The 16,366-nt window shown below is 33.8% G+C and overlaps 1 protein-coding gene across 1 annotated transcript in view; it reads left to right on the forward strand.

Moving 5' to 3' along the window:
* The window catches only part of LOC123659377 (flap endonuclease GEN), a 14,388-nt gene extending 8,632 nt beyond the window's left edge, over window positions 1–5,756 (forward strand). Inside the window, exons 7-10 of the mRNA XM_045594595.1 lie at window positions 1,690–1,858; window positions 4,225–4,369; window positions 4,578–4,655; window positions 4,742–5,756. Of these exons, the coding sequence (XP_045450551.1) occupies window positions 1,690–1,858; window positions 4,225–4,369; window positions 4,578–4,655; window positions 4,742–5,703 (1,354 nt within the window). The 3' untranslated portion in view covers window positions 5,704–5,756. The remainder of the gene's footprint in view (window positions 1–1,689; window positions 1,859–4,224; window positions 4,370–4,577; window positions 4,656–4,741) is intronic.
* Window positions 5,757–16,366: the final 10,610 nt, after the last annotated feature.

Below are 16,366 nucleotides of genomic sequence, written 5' to 3' on the forward strand. Positions count from 1 at the left end.
AAACAGAGTTGCAAAATACACGCTATAACCAATTCATTACAAAATGACAACACGAGGCACTAAATGAGATTTTCTCGTTGAGTGATTGGATTTTGTGATGTTCACGATACTGATTCGCAATCAAGATTATTTGGAATTCGATAGAATCACCAAATCCTTTGTTTAAATGTTGTATGTGTCGTAACGTTACGTGTCTAAGTATACTTGTACAACGTAATTAATGCTACACATCTCATAACTGTGTACACAGAATATACCGGTGTGTTTGAATACGTAACATAATTAAGGAAAATTAAAAATCAACGCGCTTTAATTATGTATTCGTAATTATATTCGATGTATATAATTTTGTAATGTCATATAAACTTACGTTATCTATACGGATATAACAACGTTGAAGAGTTTTTATGTTGGAACGCTACAATATTGTTTTTTTTTTTTTAAAACGAAATTATACGTTTCTTTAGTAAGTGTAAGAAAAGATTTGTATTAAAGGCTATACAACATTACCATGGCTTATGACTCATTATTCGTGTAACTCGCTGAAAACGAGTGGAACTGCAATTTACAACGTGTTATCTGATCTGCAAGATACAGTAAGGAATAGTTAAAAAAATATTGCGTGTTAAAATTTAATTTGCCGTAGTTCAGGAGACCAAAAACAAAGTGTCCTACAAACGTATCATAAGAAAAAAAAAACTTACTAAATATAAAGGAAAAATGAACATCGCCTTAGCAAATACAGATAGATTTCGCATCTTTCTCGCATCAAAGAATCATTGAGAGGGTTATCTCGCCGTAAGATTCTTAGTATAGATTCATCTGCAAATCCTCGCGAGCTATTCCATCGAATTGTACATTTTATACGAGATGTCATAAAAGTCGATATTTTAAATAAGCTTTGCGTACATATCACATTCTCCGTTTATCGAGTTCAATCTCATTTGGCAGCTTCATGAAACATTCTAAGTTTTTTTACGAAATTAACTCGGTATCTCTTTTACTTGTTACAGTTAAATTTTTAGTTCAAAAGACAAGTAAAATACGTTCGATTAAAATCATTATTCATTTCGTAATAAAATCGATTTTATTTTAAACTAGCTGTACCCGCGACTTCGTCCGCGTAGAATTTAACTAAAAAGTTTTTGTTCAGTTTGCAGAGTTATAAATAAGTAAATTTCTAAAATAAAAGTAGCTTAAGTTACTCCTTATTATATCCACTATCTGCCAGTGGAAGTCCCGTCAAAATTGGTCCAGCCGTTTCAGAGATTAGCCGGAACAAACAGACAGACAGACAGACAAAAATTGTAAAAATGTTATTTTTGTATATGTACCGTGTATAAATTTATATGTATTTAGTAAAACGCGGTTATTTTAATTTTACAAACAAACACTCCAATTTTATTTATTTGTATAGATATTAAACTTTAAAATAGTTCTTAATCTTGTTCTCACAAAGCAGAAAGCGCAAGCAAACGCTATTACAACACTGCTTACATTATGGAAACATGATTTGTCTCATTCTCCCAAGTCGTAACTAAGATGTAATCGTAAGAAAGGCCCATAACTAAAATTGATTTATAAGATGGCATATTGTGGAGAATATTATTCAATAACTTATTCAAATCGTGTTTCAATAATACCTATAATTTCATTATTAGAACTTGTTAAAGCACTAATTGTTTGTAGGTCCAAAGTAGCGGAAGTGAAACGTGAACTATCGCTTCGTAACCGGGCCCTGTCGTCCGGAATGCCGTTCCCTGAGCCGAAAGTTATGAAGGAATTCTTGGATACCACACCAGAAGATATAGATCTCGACAGCTTGAAGATTCCGACTCCGAGTTTAATTCAATTTGTGGTATTCGATTATTTGAAGCTATGTAATTAAGTTGGGTTCAAACTTTAAGTTATAACAGTTTATAGTTTTAATGGTATTATCCTTTGTCCCAAGTATTGTTAGGTTAATTAACTATTATCAATTTTATTAGGAGTATATTAGGAAAGTTTTGGTCTAGTAAAATATTATTGGAATGAATTTGTAATCTATTAATAAGTGAAGCAAAAACTTTGTACCCCTATTTACGAAAATGGCGTGGACGGAGGAGTATGATATTTCGCACACTTATAGTATATACACGGTGATTTTATAACCGTTTTGGAAACGAAATATTTTACTTTGGAATCATCTATAGTACCTATAAAAATTGATAAATGAATTGTAATGTTGACTAAAAAAAAGTTTCAATTTTAATATTCATTTTTACTCGATCGACTTGGAAAGTAGTAAGGCACTGATTATTCATTCATTATTTTAAATGAATGAAACACGTCCGTGCGCGTTTCGGTTGATAAAAGTATATCTATAGGCGCGAGCTAGCGAGTACTTACGTAGATAGACTCGTTTGTCCTTCATACTTTACACGGGCTTAGGACCGTCAGAAATACCTATTTTATTTAAACTTCTTTTCGATTATTAACCACGATTGTTCTTTTCACAACAAATCAATTTATAAACGGACTGTAGGTATAAATTTCTGGCGTATTTAAAAAATCGGAGCTATCTACAGAATAATTAACTTACATACGTATTAACAGTTTATTTACACTATTTACACTTCTGTATCGAAGCAACCGCTCAAAATGGAGTCCGCTGCGTTAATACACAAACGTACACGTTTAATACAATTCTTTTAATTTTCTTAATGTGTCTTTATCACTTTTTACTTTATCAAAAGCGTCCACTATCGCAATGCGTAAATCATCACAGCTTTCATATTGACGTGTATAACTTTTTATTTCCGACCACAAGAAAAAATCCAGGGGCGTTAAGTCCGGACTTCCAGGTGGCCAAGACACAGGCCCTCCTCGACCTATCCACCTATCACTAAACTCATTGTCCAGGTACGCACGCACTACACTCGCGTAAATGAGCGGGACAGCCGTCGTCTTGGTAGTACATACCTCTCGAGTAAGCTAACGGCACATCGTCTACTAACTCAGATATTACTCTCCTTAACATCTCTAAGTACGAGTTGCCGGTTAGATGACCTTCAATAAAAATAGGCCCTATTAATTGGTCGTTAATAATACCGGCCTATACGTTCACACTGAAACGAACCTGGTGATGGTTTTCTCGTATCAAGTGGGGGTTAATTAGAGCCCAGTAATGCTCATTGTGCACATTGTATAGTCCCACTTGAGTAAACAGTGACTCGTCCGTCCAGAGTATGTTGTCGTTTGTATTATTTAACAACCACTGGCAAAAGGCGATTCTTGCCGGTGCGTTGTTTATTACGTGAGCCTTACGAAAATGATACGGGTGTAATCCTTGTGTACGTAATATCTTTCATACGAAGTTTTGGCTAACATCGAATTCTCTTGCTGCCATCCTTGTCCTCCGCCGGGGATCGCGCTCGAAGTACTCAAGAATATCTTTAAACTCCGGCGAATATTAATTTAAACGTCCTTGACCTTGTTTACGCATGTACCGCTATGGTATTACTGACCGAGTTGACCGACTGAAAGCCAGGGACGCGGGACGCCGACGATTACAGGTGAGCATTGCCGTCATTGGTCGACTCCGGCGCAACTCGGTAGCTTTGTTTTGATTGGCTAATACGATTTTGTGACTCGATATTAAAACGTATAGTATTTCTATTTTTAGAATGTACCTACCGTGTAGTGTTACTACTGGTTCTCACTTTTTGTCTGTAAACGATATGAATATCGACTTTGATGAAAAAAAAAATTACATATATTATTAAATTAACGTTATATATAGCTTCTGTTATTGATAAATAATTCAAAATTTTCGTCTCCAAAACGCTTTCAAAATCACCCGGTATATATGACCGATATATACTATATCGGTCACCAACCCGCCTGCCCAGCGTGGTGACTTTGGGCAACACACAGTTCACGCCATTTTTAGCGCGAACTTGTGGAGGCCTATGTCAAGCAGTGCGATAGACTGATGTGATGATGATGTGATGATAGTTTATATACATAAGAGTGCAGAATGCTAATATATATTTTTAATTATGCTTAAAAAGTACATAAAAAAAACTACCATGTATTTGACATACACACCCAAAAGCGTATTCTCTTTTGTTTATTATTATAGAAGTATATTATTTGAAAAAAAGAAGCTTAATAATGTTCAAACTTATAATTTAAATTAATAATAAGAAAGAATATTTAATTTAATCACGCATTTGCTTACAGAAAATTATGTCAAAAAAATTGGACTGGTCTGAAAGATATTGCGTTGAGAAATTTCTTCCGTTGCTCACAAAGTGGCACCTCCAGGACTCTGTGCCTTGCAGAACTATTCGACCCGTTCAAATAAAGAAAAAGAGAAATCCCCGAGGTTCGTTGATTTTTATAAATCGCCGATGATTTCTTCAACGTAGTTTTGCCTGTATATTAAATAAAATATTATTTGAGTACACTCTTAATATATTTTAGAATTGTTGGTTCATTTAAAGATTGGTTAATTTTATGTGTAGGATGTTTAAATTATTTATTTTCATTTCTTTAGTAAACCGTTAAAGTATTTATAATGAATTGCTTAACAGGTGTTCCTAGTTATGAAGTTTTGTGGGTGGATATTGACGGACAATATGAAGCTCTTATTCCTGACGACCAGTTTGAAGGTATAAAATGTGTTTCATATTATGTATTAAAGCCGTTTATTAAATAAAAATCAATGAAACTGAGCTAATAACTTACATATTTACAGAAGGCGAAGACATACAATGTCCGTGGACTTCAATAGAAAGGCAAGACCTTATGCAGCGTTATTACCCGGATTTAGTTGAAAAGTATGAAGAATCAATCAAAAAACCTCCAAAGGAGAAAAAATCGAAAGGAAGAAAAAAGAAAGATCAAGATCCTACTGGTGACCAACACGTTAAACCAAAGAGAAAATATAATAGAAAAGCAAAGCAAATAGCCGATTTGTCAATGTCTAATCTTAATGAATCTTTTAAGAATTTGAGCGTAAATAACAAAGACTTAAATTCTAGCAAAGCGCATGTCAGCGTATGCGTAAATAAATTAAAGAGAAAGTTAAAGAACAATACCAAAACAAAAGCAAAAAATACAATAGAAAGTTACTTGAAACCAATTAAGAGAAGAAAGTCGAAATTAACAAATACTTTGAATTTAAGTGTCAAGACTTCGGTCGCGAATAATAAATTATCAAATAAAGTATATGAAAATCTAGAGGTTGACAAGGAGAATCTGCAATCAAACATAAAACTCAGCCAGCTGTCTGAAGATAAACATTTTCTGAGTATGCTCGATTCGAGTGGGGAAGACATCAATGACATCGATTTATCAGATATTGTCGAAACAATTGTTTCTAGAGCACCGAAGGTTACAACCGCGAAAGTGAACAGTAACTTTGTCAAACTTATTTTTGAAAATAAGCAATTAAATAGAAAATCTCTCCATGCACAAAGATTACATCAAAATAATTGTTCGACGCCCAAGAGCAGTCCAGTACGAAAAAGTCTTTATCGTGATATGACCGCAAGCAGACGCTCTTCTATTTCAAAAGTAAATACCAGCTACTTCTTTGATAAAATAACAGATGAATGCGATGCTTTTGAAATGTCAATGGAATATAAATACGATAGAAATGTGCATTTGGATTGTGATATGACTGTAAATTATAGTTTATCTGAAGTTGTTTTGTAGCTTTTTTTCGTTAATAAAGTCAATTGAACCATTTATATTTAAGTACGTGGGTACTTTGTATTTTTATTTCACCTAAATAATTTGTGTAAATATTAGGTCAGGGAAAAGGTTTGTTTGTATTTTATATAGAAATGCAAGGTAAGATTTTACAAAATTTATTGACATTAATTATAATATACGATTTGTTTTTGTTGGAAAGGAGTTATCCCTATTTGGTACTATGATAAGGAGACCATGATCTGATGATCCCAGACAAAATCGAGGGAAACTCGAAAACCCGCATAACTTTTTACTGGGTGTACCAATTTTGATGATTTTTAATTTAATCGAAAGCCGGTGTTTATCATGTGGTCTCATTTAAATTTCATCGAGATCTGATTACAACTTTTGGAGTAATCTTTGATAATGCGTATTTACTTGACTATTTTTTCGTCTATCTACGTTTTATTACTTGTCGATATAATTGAAGTCGGTTTTTCTTCGTTTGCCTGCAAACACAATAATTCAAAAATGTCGTCACGTTTATCTGACTGGGCGACGAGAGTGAAATGCACCATCGACATCAAAATTTCCTGACTGAAATCGCCTATACTAATTTATACGTATCTTACTGACACCGCATTAGTTCTATAAATGTCACAATTTTTTTTGGCGGCTTGAATCGCATTTTTCCTCTTTTAAAGTAAAACTTTGAAATATAGTGAACTTTTTCGTGGGATTCACCCATTTTAGTGCACAGAAAAAATTGCGGGAAATTGATTTTTACATTTTCATTTCTTTTTAAAATGTCGCCTTTTCATGCTATCAAAACTCAGTCAGTTACAAACAATACAACCCAAAAAGATTTTATTGCAACTTTTTATAAGACGAAAACTTTTTCTCCGATCTATTATACAAAAGCTAATCAGGGTATGAAAAGAAATATCTCCACTATGTTACGAATGAAATGAGGAAAAGCAGTTGCTATTAATGTCTAGTCAACTAAATTATGGAGGGTCAATTCACACTACATTCCTTGGGGATACGTACGAGGTAGTACTGAAGAGTATCATCGATCTGATCGATATGAGTTAATAATGCGTTTGTCTATTCGGTGGTAGAGTAAAATAGATATAGTTTATGAAAAATATTTAATTACTAAGAATTTATTGTTAAATAAACTATAAGAAGCTTTATAAATATATTGACGCATTGGAGTCATGTGGGGCAGGTAATCACATATTAATGCTGGTTTGTCCATAGGGAATAGCGCATTCGTATAATTTATTGTACCCACTAATTATCTTTGCGATAATTTATTCTTTCTTTTATTCTATCTTTGACTACGAAATAGTGTAACTGGTGGACTATATATTTGTATAATACAGATGGGTTAGAAAGGTGGATTTTAAAAATTCATAAAAAAAAAACAAAAATATTTACACATAATTACACATAAATCTTTGTATATATATAACAAACATTTAGAAAAAAATATTTTGTAAAAACAACATTGATCAGATGTAGACAGTCGCAAACAAACGCTCCACGAATCTGGACGTCAAATTTCTAAAAACGCGCTGGCACTTTACGTGTCGAATAGGGACAATTCCTTCCCGAATATTGTTTTTCAAATAGGCAATCATGGTTGGCTTATTGAAGTAAACATAACTTTTCATGTATTTTCATAGAAAAAGTCTGGTAATGTGAGATATGGACTTCTGGGTGGTCATGCAACAACACCTCTGCTCGATTCTTTGTTAACATCTCGTTTACAACTGTCAATGAGTATTTAGATGTACTTATAGCAAGTTGTGCTGTGTGGCTTCGGCACTAAAGAATTTAGCCACCCCCTCTCTTCCCGTGGGTGTCGTAAGAGGCGACTAAGGGACAACAAGGTTCCACAACCACCTTGGAACTTAAGAAGCCGACCGATGGCGGGATAACCATCTAACTGCTGGCTTTGAAATACACAGGCCGAAGACGGGCAGCAGCGTCTTCGGTGCGACAAAGCCAGTACTGCGGTCACCAACCCGCCTGCCCAGCGTGGTGACTATGGGCAAAACACATGAGTTCACGTTATTTTTGGCGTAAACTTGTGGAGGCCTATGTCCAGCAGTGGACTGTATAGGCTGTAATGATAGCAAGTTGCCATCTTGTCGTAACCATGTCGCACAGCTAAAGGATTCAAATTATTGCAGTTTCGGAAAGAAAAACTCTTGCATCATGGCTGTGTTTCCGTCAGAATTCGTCGGATTTCATGGTATACAGCTTGCTATTGTTGATTCCTAAAGAAATGCATATGATTCCTTGAGCTGAAATGGCCGGCTAAACGGTTATTTATCTACGGCGAATGCAAAGCTTCTGATGTTTTAAATTTGGATTTTCTGGGACCTAGTAACTGTTTATGTTGTGTTTTTATTATCATTCCATTTTAAGCGAAAATGGCTTTCGTCAGAAAACAGAATATTGTTAAAGCTTTGAAAACGCTCAAACATACATTCGACAAAATAACGGCCTAAATCGTGATCATTTGTTGACCTTGGTCGTCCTGCAGGTATCTGATTAAGGTCGAACAAGTAGACACAAGTTTTTTAACCCAAGAGCTTATCACACTTTTACTGGGACACAGATTTAGGTGATGTAAATCAGAACAGAATACGCGACAAATAATGCAAGAATCGTAATTTTTGTAATGTTTTTTTTACACAGAACGTATGCCTTTTAAATTCTCCATAGCGACTAATTCCCGAGACTAGAGTTACGCATTCCGCGTTCTCCTCCCGCATTCCATACCAGCGCAAGAAAGTTTTTAAAATCTTACTTCTTTCTGACTCACCTTTCATTAATGTACACATAGTATTTGTATATATACGATTATTTTGAAATCAGAATTTTTTGAATCGTAGCATCAGAATCGTATTAATTTTATATATTTAACTAATTACCCGAACAGACTTCGTTCTGTCAATAGTTTTAATTTTTTTTAATTTTTAATTTTTTTTAAGTGTAAAACCTTCCGTGGGCCTTAAGAAACATACAAAAAAATAAATTAACCGAATTGGTGGAGCCGTTATCGAGTTATGCGCTTAGCAACATTCATTTTTATTTATATAGATTATTTCATCAATAATGTGACATTATTTTTTAACTTTATAAGTAATACAAGTTGGTTTTACGGACCATATATCAAGTAAGATATTTAACGTATTTTTAATTCATGAATTAATTTATTTTAATTATTATTGGTAACAATATATTTTTAAAGAAAATATCAGACTAATAAAGTCTCTTGTTCATTTGTGATATATTTGCTGCTTTTATTTTTTTATTTTATTCGTATATTTTTTTAAAATAACAAAGTTATGCTTGCTCGAATGTATGTTTTGGTAATATTTGATAAGGGTTTATAAATTAACTATCAGATAGAGCTTACGAACCTAGATATATGATTCAGCCTGTAATATTCCACTGCTAGAAAAACGCCTCTTTCTCTAGGTAGGAGAAGGAGTGGAGCATAAGTCACCACGCTGCTCCACTGCGGATTAGCGGATATATTTTCTACTATGATTGTTATTAGGTATTATGATAATAACTGGGACCGACAACTTTACGTAATCTCCGAGACACGGTGGGGAGATCCATAAAGACAGATATTATAAACGGAAAGAAATATTTGTAAAATACGTATATCCATCGCGAGTGGTAATCGAATCCGCAAACCGTCTACGTTTAGGCACATACATGGCACACGCACCACTACACTAGAGCGGCGAACGTATACACAAAACTTATTCTCAGTTATACCACTCAACTCTGATGACTGTTCCGTACGGTTGTAATCTTCACATTATATAGATAGATTTACACTTTAAGAGTAAATAACTTCCCGGCGAGACAGAGCTCGTAGTAAGCTGCAATTCAAGTCAGACTCTAAAATCGAAGCTGCATATCCAAAGTAACGGTAGACATAAGCATATATTTATTATCTGATTGAAGTACAGATTATATCTCTTATCTACATTTTTAAGAATCGGGAGTTTTTCGTATGTTTTACTTTGCAGTTTTATGTAGTTTTGTCCGCAAGCTCGTCTTTATTACGACAATGCAAACACTATATTATATTTTTTCTTCATTTGGAATTAAAATGACTAAGTAAGTGTTTAAATAATTATTAGTTTACTTTATTTATTTAGAGATTAATGATGAATTTACTAGTTTCAAATTGTTATTAATTTTACAATGATATTCAGAAAAATAAGTATCTTTCGATATACTAATATTGAGAAATGGTATTAAATAAGATTTGTTTTGTGTTGTAAGCAAAATTAAATAATTAAAAATTAAGATTTCTTACTATAAATTATTTAATGTCTATTAATAAAAAGTCATATACCTAAATAACAATGTTAATTGAATGTTGATATTTATTTTTATAAACGAAATAACATAAAGTATGTCAGCGCTCAAAAGTTATTCATTTTCAAGGAAACAAAGCAGCGTGTCTACTTTATATAAATCTGTGTATTATTTAGCGGAGAGCTCGGGAAGGAATTAGGTGGTTGTAACTGCTGTTCTTTGTTTGCTACGTCGAGTATACATATTCGTAGCACCATCTACTATACGTAGCAACATCTACATTTCCCCTTATCGCCGAGCAAAATGTATCTATTGCATTTTCGAATTTATTATATGTACGTAAACTCTAAATGAGACTTGTTAGGGTGTGGAACTTATAAATTTTATTAATACTATGAAATTAATAACTTTACTTACCTAATTAATATTTAAATGTAAATATAAAAAAAATATTAATAAACTTTTTAAATATAATAGCTATTATAACTACTGCTGTGTAGTTTGTATTAGAATTCTGTATTAGAATTGTATATAAAAATATTTTGTTACAAGAATTGTGATTCTCCTTCAAAAACTAATTATTATTAAATTGGGATAATTATTAGTATATAAGATTAATAATAACGAAATTGCTATAATACAAAACAAATATGAACTAAAAATAAAATATATACATATGTAAAGTTATGTGGCTACGGTAGTAAAGAATATAGCCATCCACTCTCTTCCCGTAGGTGTTGTAAGAGGCGACTAAGGGATAACTCAGTTCCACTACCACCTTGGAACTTATAAAGCCGACCGATGGCGGGATAACCATCTAACTACTGGCTTTGAAGTACACAGGCCGAAGACGGGCAGCAGCCTCTTCGGTGCGACAAAGCCAGCCCTGCGGTCACCAACTCTCCTGCCCAGCTTGGTGACTATGGGCAAAACACATGAGTACGCGCTATTTTTGGCGTGAACTTGTGGAGGCATATGTCCAGCAGTGGACTGTGATAGGCTGTAGTGATTATAACTACCATTAGCTCCCATTTCCTATACGTATTTATGTTCTTGACATTTTCAATGGTTTTTAACAATTTTTATTCTTCCACTCCGATTCAAATACATTCTTCTCGATTCTTTTTTGCAAAATCTATGCTCCGAATTGGTGGTAAATTCACTTTTAAAAACAATTATAATTTTAATTTGTAAGATTACGATTCGATGGTGTATTTAAAGTCTCTTTGAATAAAGGTATTTTGATTTTATTCTAAAGCTGTAGGTATTGATGAGACTTGATTTTATCGTTTTATTTTTCAAATATAAATTTATTGATTTGTTTTTAGTTTTATATAAATTATATGAGGACTAAGTTTTCTTATAATACTCGTATAACACTTATTATATGTTTATATAATATAATATTTTAATAAATATAATTTATATAATATAATTATATTTATTATAATATTCCACTGCTGGGCATAGGCCTCTTACCCCATGTAGGAAAAGAATCAGAGCTTAAATCTACCACGCTGCTCCAATGCGAGTTGGCGGATATATTCCCTACTATGAGTAACGATCACTATTAGATGTACGTTATAACAATCAGGACCGACAGCTTAACGTGCTCTGCGGGGCACGGTAGGTACCACATGGACTAACAATCAGAGTGGAAATAAATATTTATATAAACAAAAATATCCAACCCCACCGTCGGTGTTTAGGTGCCGCCGACACAGCACACACACCATAACACCAAAATGGTCATCAATAACGTTTAACACTATAGATACTGATGAAACATACCCGAGTTTTCACTCTGGTTCCATTGCTAAAGTTTCATCAATATGATTCGTAGCGTGACTTCTGTAAAGGCTATGTTAATCTGCCTGATGTTCACGTGGCTGGCGATGGAAGAGTAATTGTAAGAGTTTTATTTTATAGATATAGAGTTTGTCGATTACAAACAAATTGATCCGCCATCTTTATGATGTTAAAGTATTTATCATTACATAGTATAAAACAATGTCGCTTCCCGCTGTCTGTATGCTTAGATCTTTAAAACTATGCAACGGATTTTGATGCGGTTTTCTTTAGTACGAATAGATAGAGTGATTCTAGAGGAAGGTTTATATGTATAATAGAGTAGCTTATATGTATAGTAGAGGAACACTGATAGCTTATGCAACCGTGCGAAACCGAGGAGGGTCGTTAATTTTATTTATAAAAGAAGCAGTGGGCGTAACTATTAATTATAAATATATTTATTCTTGTTAAAAAACTGTAATAAAACATTTAAATTCCTTGTATTTTTTTTTAAATATAAAACTAAACTGTTCGTTTTAAAATCTATACAAATAAATAAAATTGAAGTGTCTGTTTGTAATATTAAAATAACCGCTTTTTTTCTAAATGCATGTGGATGTATACACGGTGCCTATACCAAAACAACATTTTTTACAATTATTGTCTGTCTGTCTGTTTGTTCCGGCTAATCTCTGAAACGGCTGATCCGATTTTGACGGGACTTTTACTGTCTGATAGCTGATATCGTAAGGAGTAACGTAGGCTACTTTTATTTTATTTATTATATTTTATAACTCTGTGAACTGAACAATAACTTTTTTGTTAAATTCCACGCGGACGAAGTCGCGGGCACAGCTTGTAAGTAAATAAAATAAAAACACCTATAAGTATGTGTGATACTTATGTTATATTAGAACACAAACAATCAATGATTAGATTCCTGTTTAAGATATTTATTCCGAATATAAGCCATACAGACGTGTGCCGCCAGTCAATTTCGTGTCACATGTATCCGTATCATCTAAATAAGTTTGTTTTGTATCGTTGTTTAAGTCAACGCATATAATAAAATCAGAATAAAATTGTTTTTTGCAAAAAATGTTGTAACTTAAATGCAATGTTAAAATAATAAACAACGCAGACAGATTGGCAGATCTAAGCTAGTATTATATATATATCTTTGTATGTATATAGAGAGAAACAGATTCAAAGATTGGAAATAAATAGATACAATATGACGTCTTAACGGGAAAAAGTTTGTTGGTAAGAGGTTCTATATAATGTAGTTGAATAGTAAGATGGTATTTTATCCGTCACCTGCCACGCTCCCAGGGATATCAATTTGTGCCGTTTTAATCATTTTCGATCAGCAGCGAACCATTTTAAAGCGTATCAAGTATTTAAATTGTTAATTGGGAGTCTCTATTTGAGTTGAATTGCTTCCATTATAAAACAGCCATTAAAATAGTAGATAAATACTTTTTTAAATATCCAGTACCTGTTCATAAATTTGATCGCGAATCGATTTCCAGAGTAACGATAAAAATGATTGATTGTACCTTTAGTAATATCAAATGATATAGTAAGTATTCTTTGTGTTATTGAGTTGAAATTAAACTCACTGTGTATATAGTACACATTTGAACAACCGATGCGGTACCTATACTTACAAAAGTTTTCACTTGATAGGGCAATCCCCTTAAAATGATCTTTGGCTCCAGCTAAATGGTCTTACAAAAAATCTTTTTGTGTATTAAATTGCCAGCAGTGACTCGACGATTATTCTTTTGATGAGTCTTTGTGTTTGAAAACGTATTTATAAAAACAAGTAAATGACTGCGGTTTAATATAATGTACCGCTTTTGTGACGCTTATATTGTTTGAATAAGATACCTTTTACATTCATTTCAGACGAGTTCAAAGTTCTCATTCAGGGTGTTATTGTCGAATATCGATTTCATAATTGCTTTATGTTGCACTAAGGTTAATTTTATTATATTGTTTTGTTTTAAACATTTTTATGACGAAGAGGATCGAATCGTGTACCGCTTCGACAAAGTCCAAATCCTTTTTAGCTTCATTAGTACGTTAGAAGGAGAAGCATGGCGGGTTTGTTCACCCCTTCGTCGGGAGATGTCGGAGGGGGTCGGATAGGATCGGGAGGCTGCGTCGCAGAGCGCGCGCGCGTACCCGGCCGTTTCGTCATTGCGACGGAGGCTGTCGTGTGTCGGCGCTGGCCCGTGCGAGCGCTAGTCCGCACCGCACCGCACCGCACCGCGAACCGTGCGACACCTGGCCCGCGAACCGTCGCGAACACGCCCTCGGAGCCCGGGACTAGTGTCACGCGTCGTTTGAGAACTGCCGTGGACCCTAAGCCGTGACCGGTGACGCGCGCAGTGCATGTGCTCCTTGTCAGCAGCTCAGTGAAACCGTTACCGGTTCGGCGATTGTGGCGCTATGTAAAGAAGCCGCGACCGTGAATCTATGTGTAAGTTGGTGCGTTGCATGTGTCAGTTTGTCCGCATGGAAATAGTCATAACGCCGGTAACGATTTTCAGCAACTCAACAACGCAACTGAGTGGCGTAAGGAGTACAAATGAATGGCTTACAAGCATAGTGATAGCTTTAGCTTCAGGGGTAGACGTTGTAATTTAACCATTACCCGGAGGGAATACAGTCGTACACGTGCGCTGTTGTTCTATGAGTAAGATTAATATTATCACAGATTTTGTCTTTTTTTACTTATTAATGTTATGGTTAAATATGACAGAAGTTATAAGTGATTATATGGTATTAGTTTCTTGTATATATATATTCTACTGTGTACTGTGTGTACTGTGTGGCTACGGTACTAAAGAATTTAGCCACCCCCTCTCTTCCCGTGGGTGTCGTAAGAGGCGACTAAGGGATATCACAGTTTCACTACCACCTTGGAACTTGGAAAGCCGACCGGTGGCGGGATAACCATCCAACTGCTGGCTTTGAAATACACAGGCCGAAAACGGGCAGCAGCGTCTTCGGTGCGACAAAGCCAGTACTGCGGTCACCAACCCGCCTGCCCAGCGTGGTGACTATGGGCAAAACACATGAGTTCACGTTATTTTTGGCGTAAACTTGTGGAGGCCTATGTCCAGCAGTGGACTGTATAGGCTGTAATAATGATGATATATATATTCAAAGTAGGTTTAAACTGTAAACTGTGTCCTTGAAAATCAATAAAATTAAAATCGTTTTTTTTTTTACTTCAACATGTATATTTCGACACCAGCAATTTATACTAAGCTAACTCATATTAGTGAACTTTACAATAGAGGGAAAAACGTGATAACTTTTATATTAATTAAGAAACTTATTTGAAATTTGGTTTCTTTAATAGTTAATTTATTCATTGCAATTTCACAATTTTTTTATTATACATAAAAACAGATTTTATTAATTTCGCATTAAAAATACAACTTATCGAAAATTCGAGTTGGAGTACCTAGTATTGTTAGTGTCGTATTTATCTTGTCCAATGTGAAATGGTAAGGCACGGCGAGTTAATATAATTATAATATTTATTATGAATTACTTTTAGCACTAATGTAATAATTAACAGTTTTTTTGCGATGTTAAATTTAATATCACTTATATATAATATTAGTCAATGACAGTAGTTAGACGTACGTAAATTGTTTGGCATAATTCCTGAATAATAGTTATAGAATTTTTGCTATAGCGAAGCCTTCTCTTTCATTGATACAGTATTAAATTTAATATCAATAAAAATAGGAAGAGATACAATAAATTCTCTTATTAGTTTAAACATTGTTCACAATAGTGAAATATTAATTTATTTTATAACCGTGTTATGGAACTAAGCTATTGTAGTTAATGTATTTTTATATTAACCTTAACGTAGGCAATTTATAATATCATTTTTTCTACAAAAGGTAATTAATTTTCACGCGAAGATGAGATTCTTTGTAATTACAATCTTTTGTGAAAAATTGCTCTAAGTTAATTGTTAGGAGTCTGAGCAAAATGTTTGACGCTCGTTTGGTTTACCAACAAAGACCGTAACAAAGAAAATCTATAATACGGCTTGAAGAATATACAATCGCCTATTAAATACATTTTAGTTTATAAAACCTATTATATTACTATTTTTTTAGTGTATTGTATTAAGTAATAATTGAGTTTGTTCTCAAACAAAAAAAAAATCGGCCAAGTGCGAGTCGGCTTCGCGCACGAAGGGTTCCGTACCATTGATTAAGTAAACAATAGTACCATTTATTGATATCGAGCATAGGCAAAAAATGGCTTTTTTGTATGGGTGGGCCCTTTATTATTCATTTTATTATAATTTTATTATTTATTATTAAAGTAAAATTACAATTGAGTATTTTGTGAATATTTCAAGGGCCTACCTGTTGCTATTATTCATGTCGAGCAAAAAAGGGCAAAAAAAAAATATCGTGTTTGTTGTATGGGAGCCTTATTTTGTTTTTAGTAATTTGTTACAGCGGCAACAGAAAAACATAATTTGTGAAAA

Source organism: Melitaea cinxia, chromosome 2 (assembly GCF_905220565.1).
Source record: "Melitaea cinxia chromosome 2, ilMelCinx1.1, whole genome shotgun sequence".
Classification (NCBI taxonomy): Eukaryota; Metazoa; Arthropoda; class Insecta; order Lepidoptera; family Nymphalidae; genus Melitaea; species Melitaea cinxia.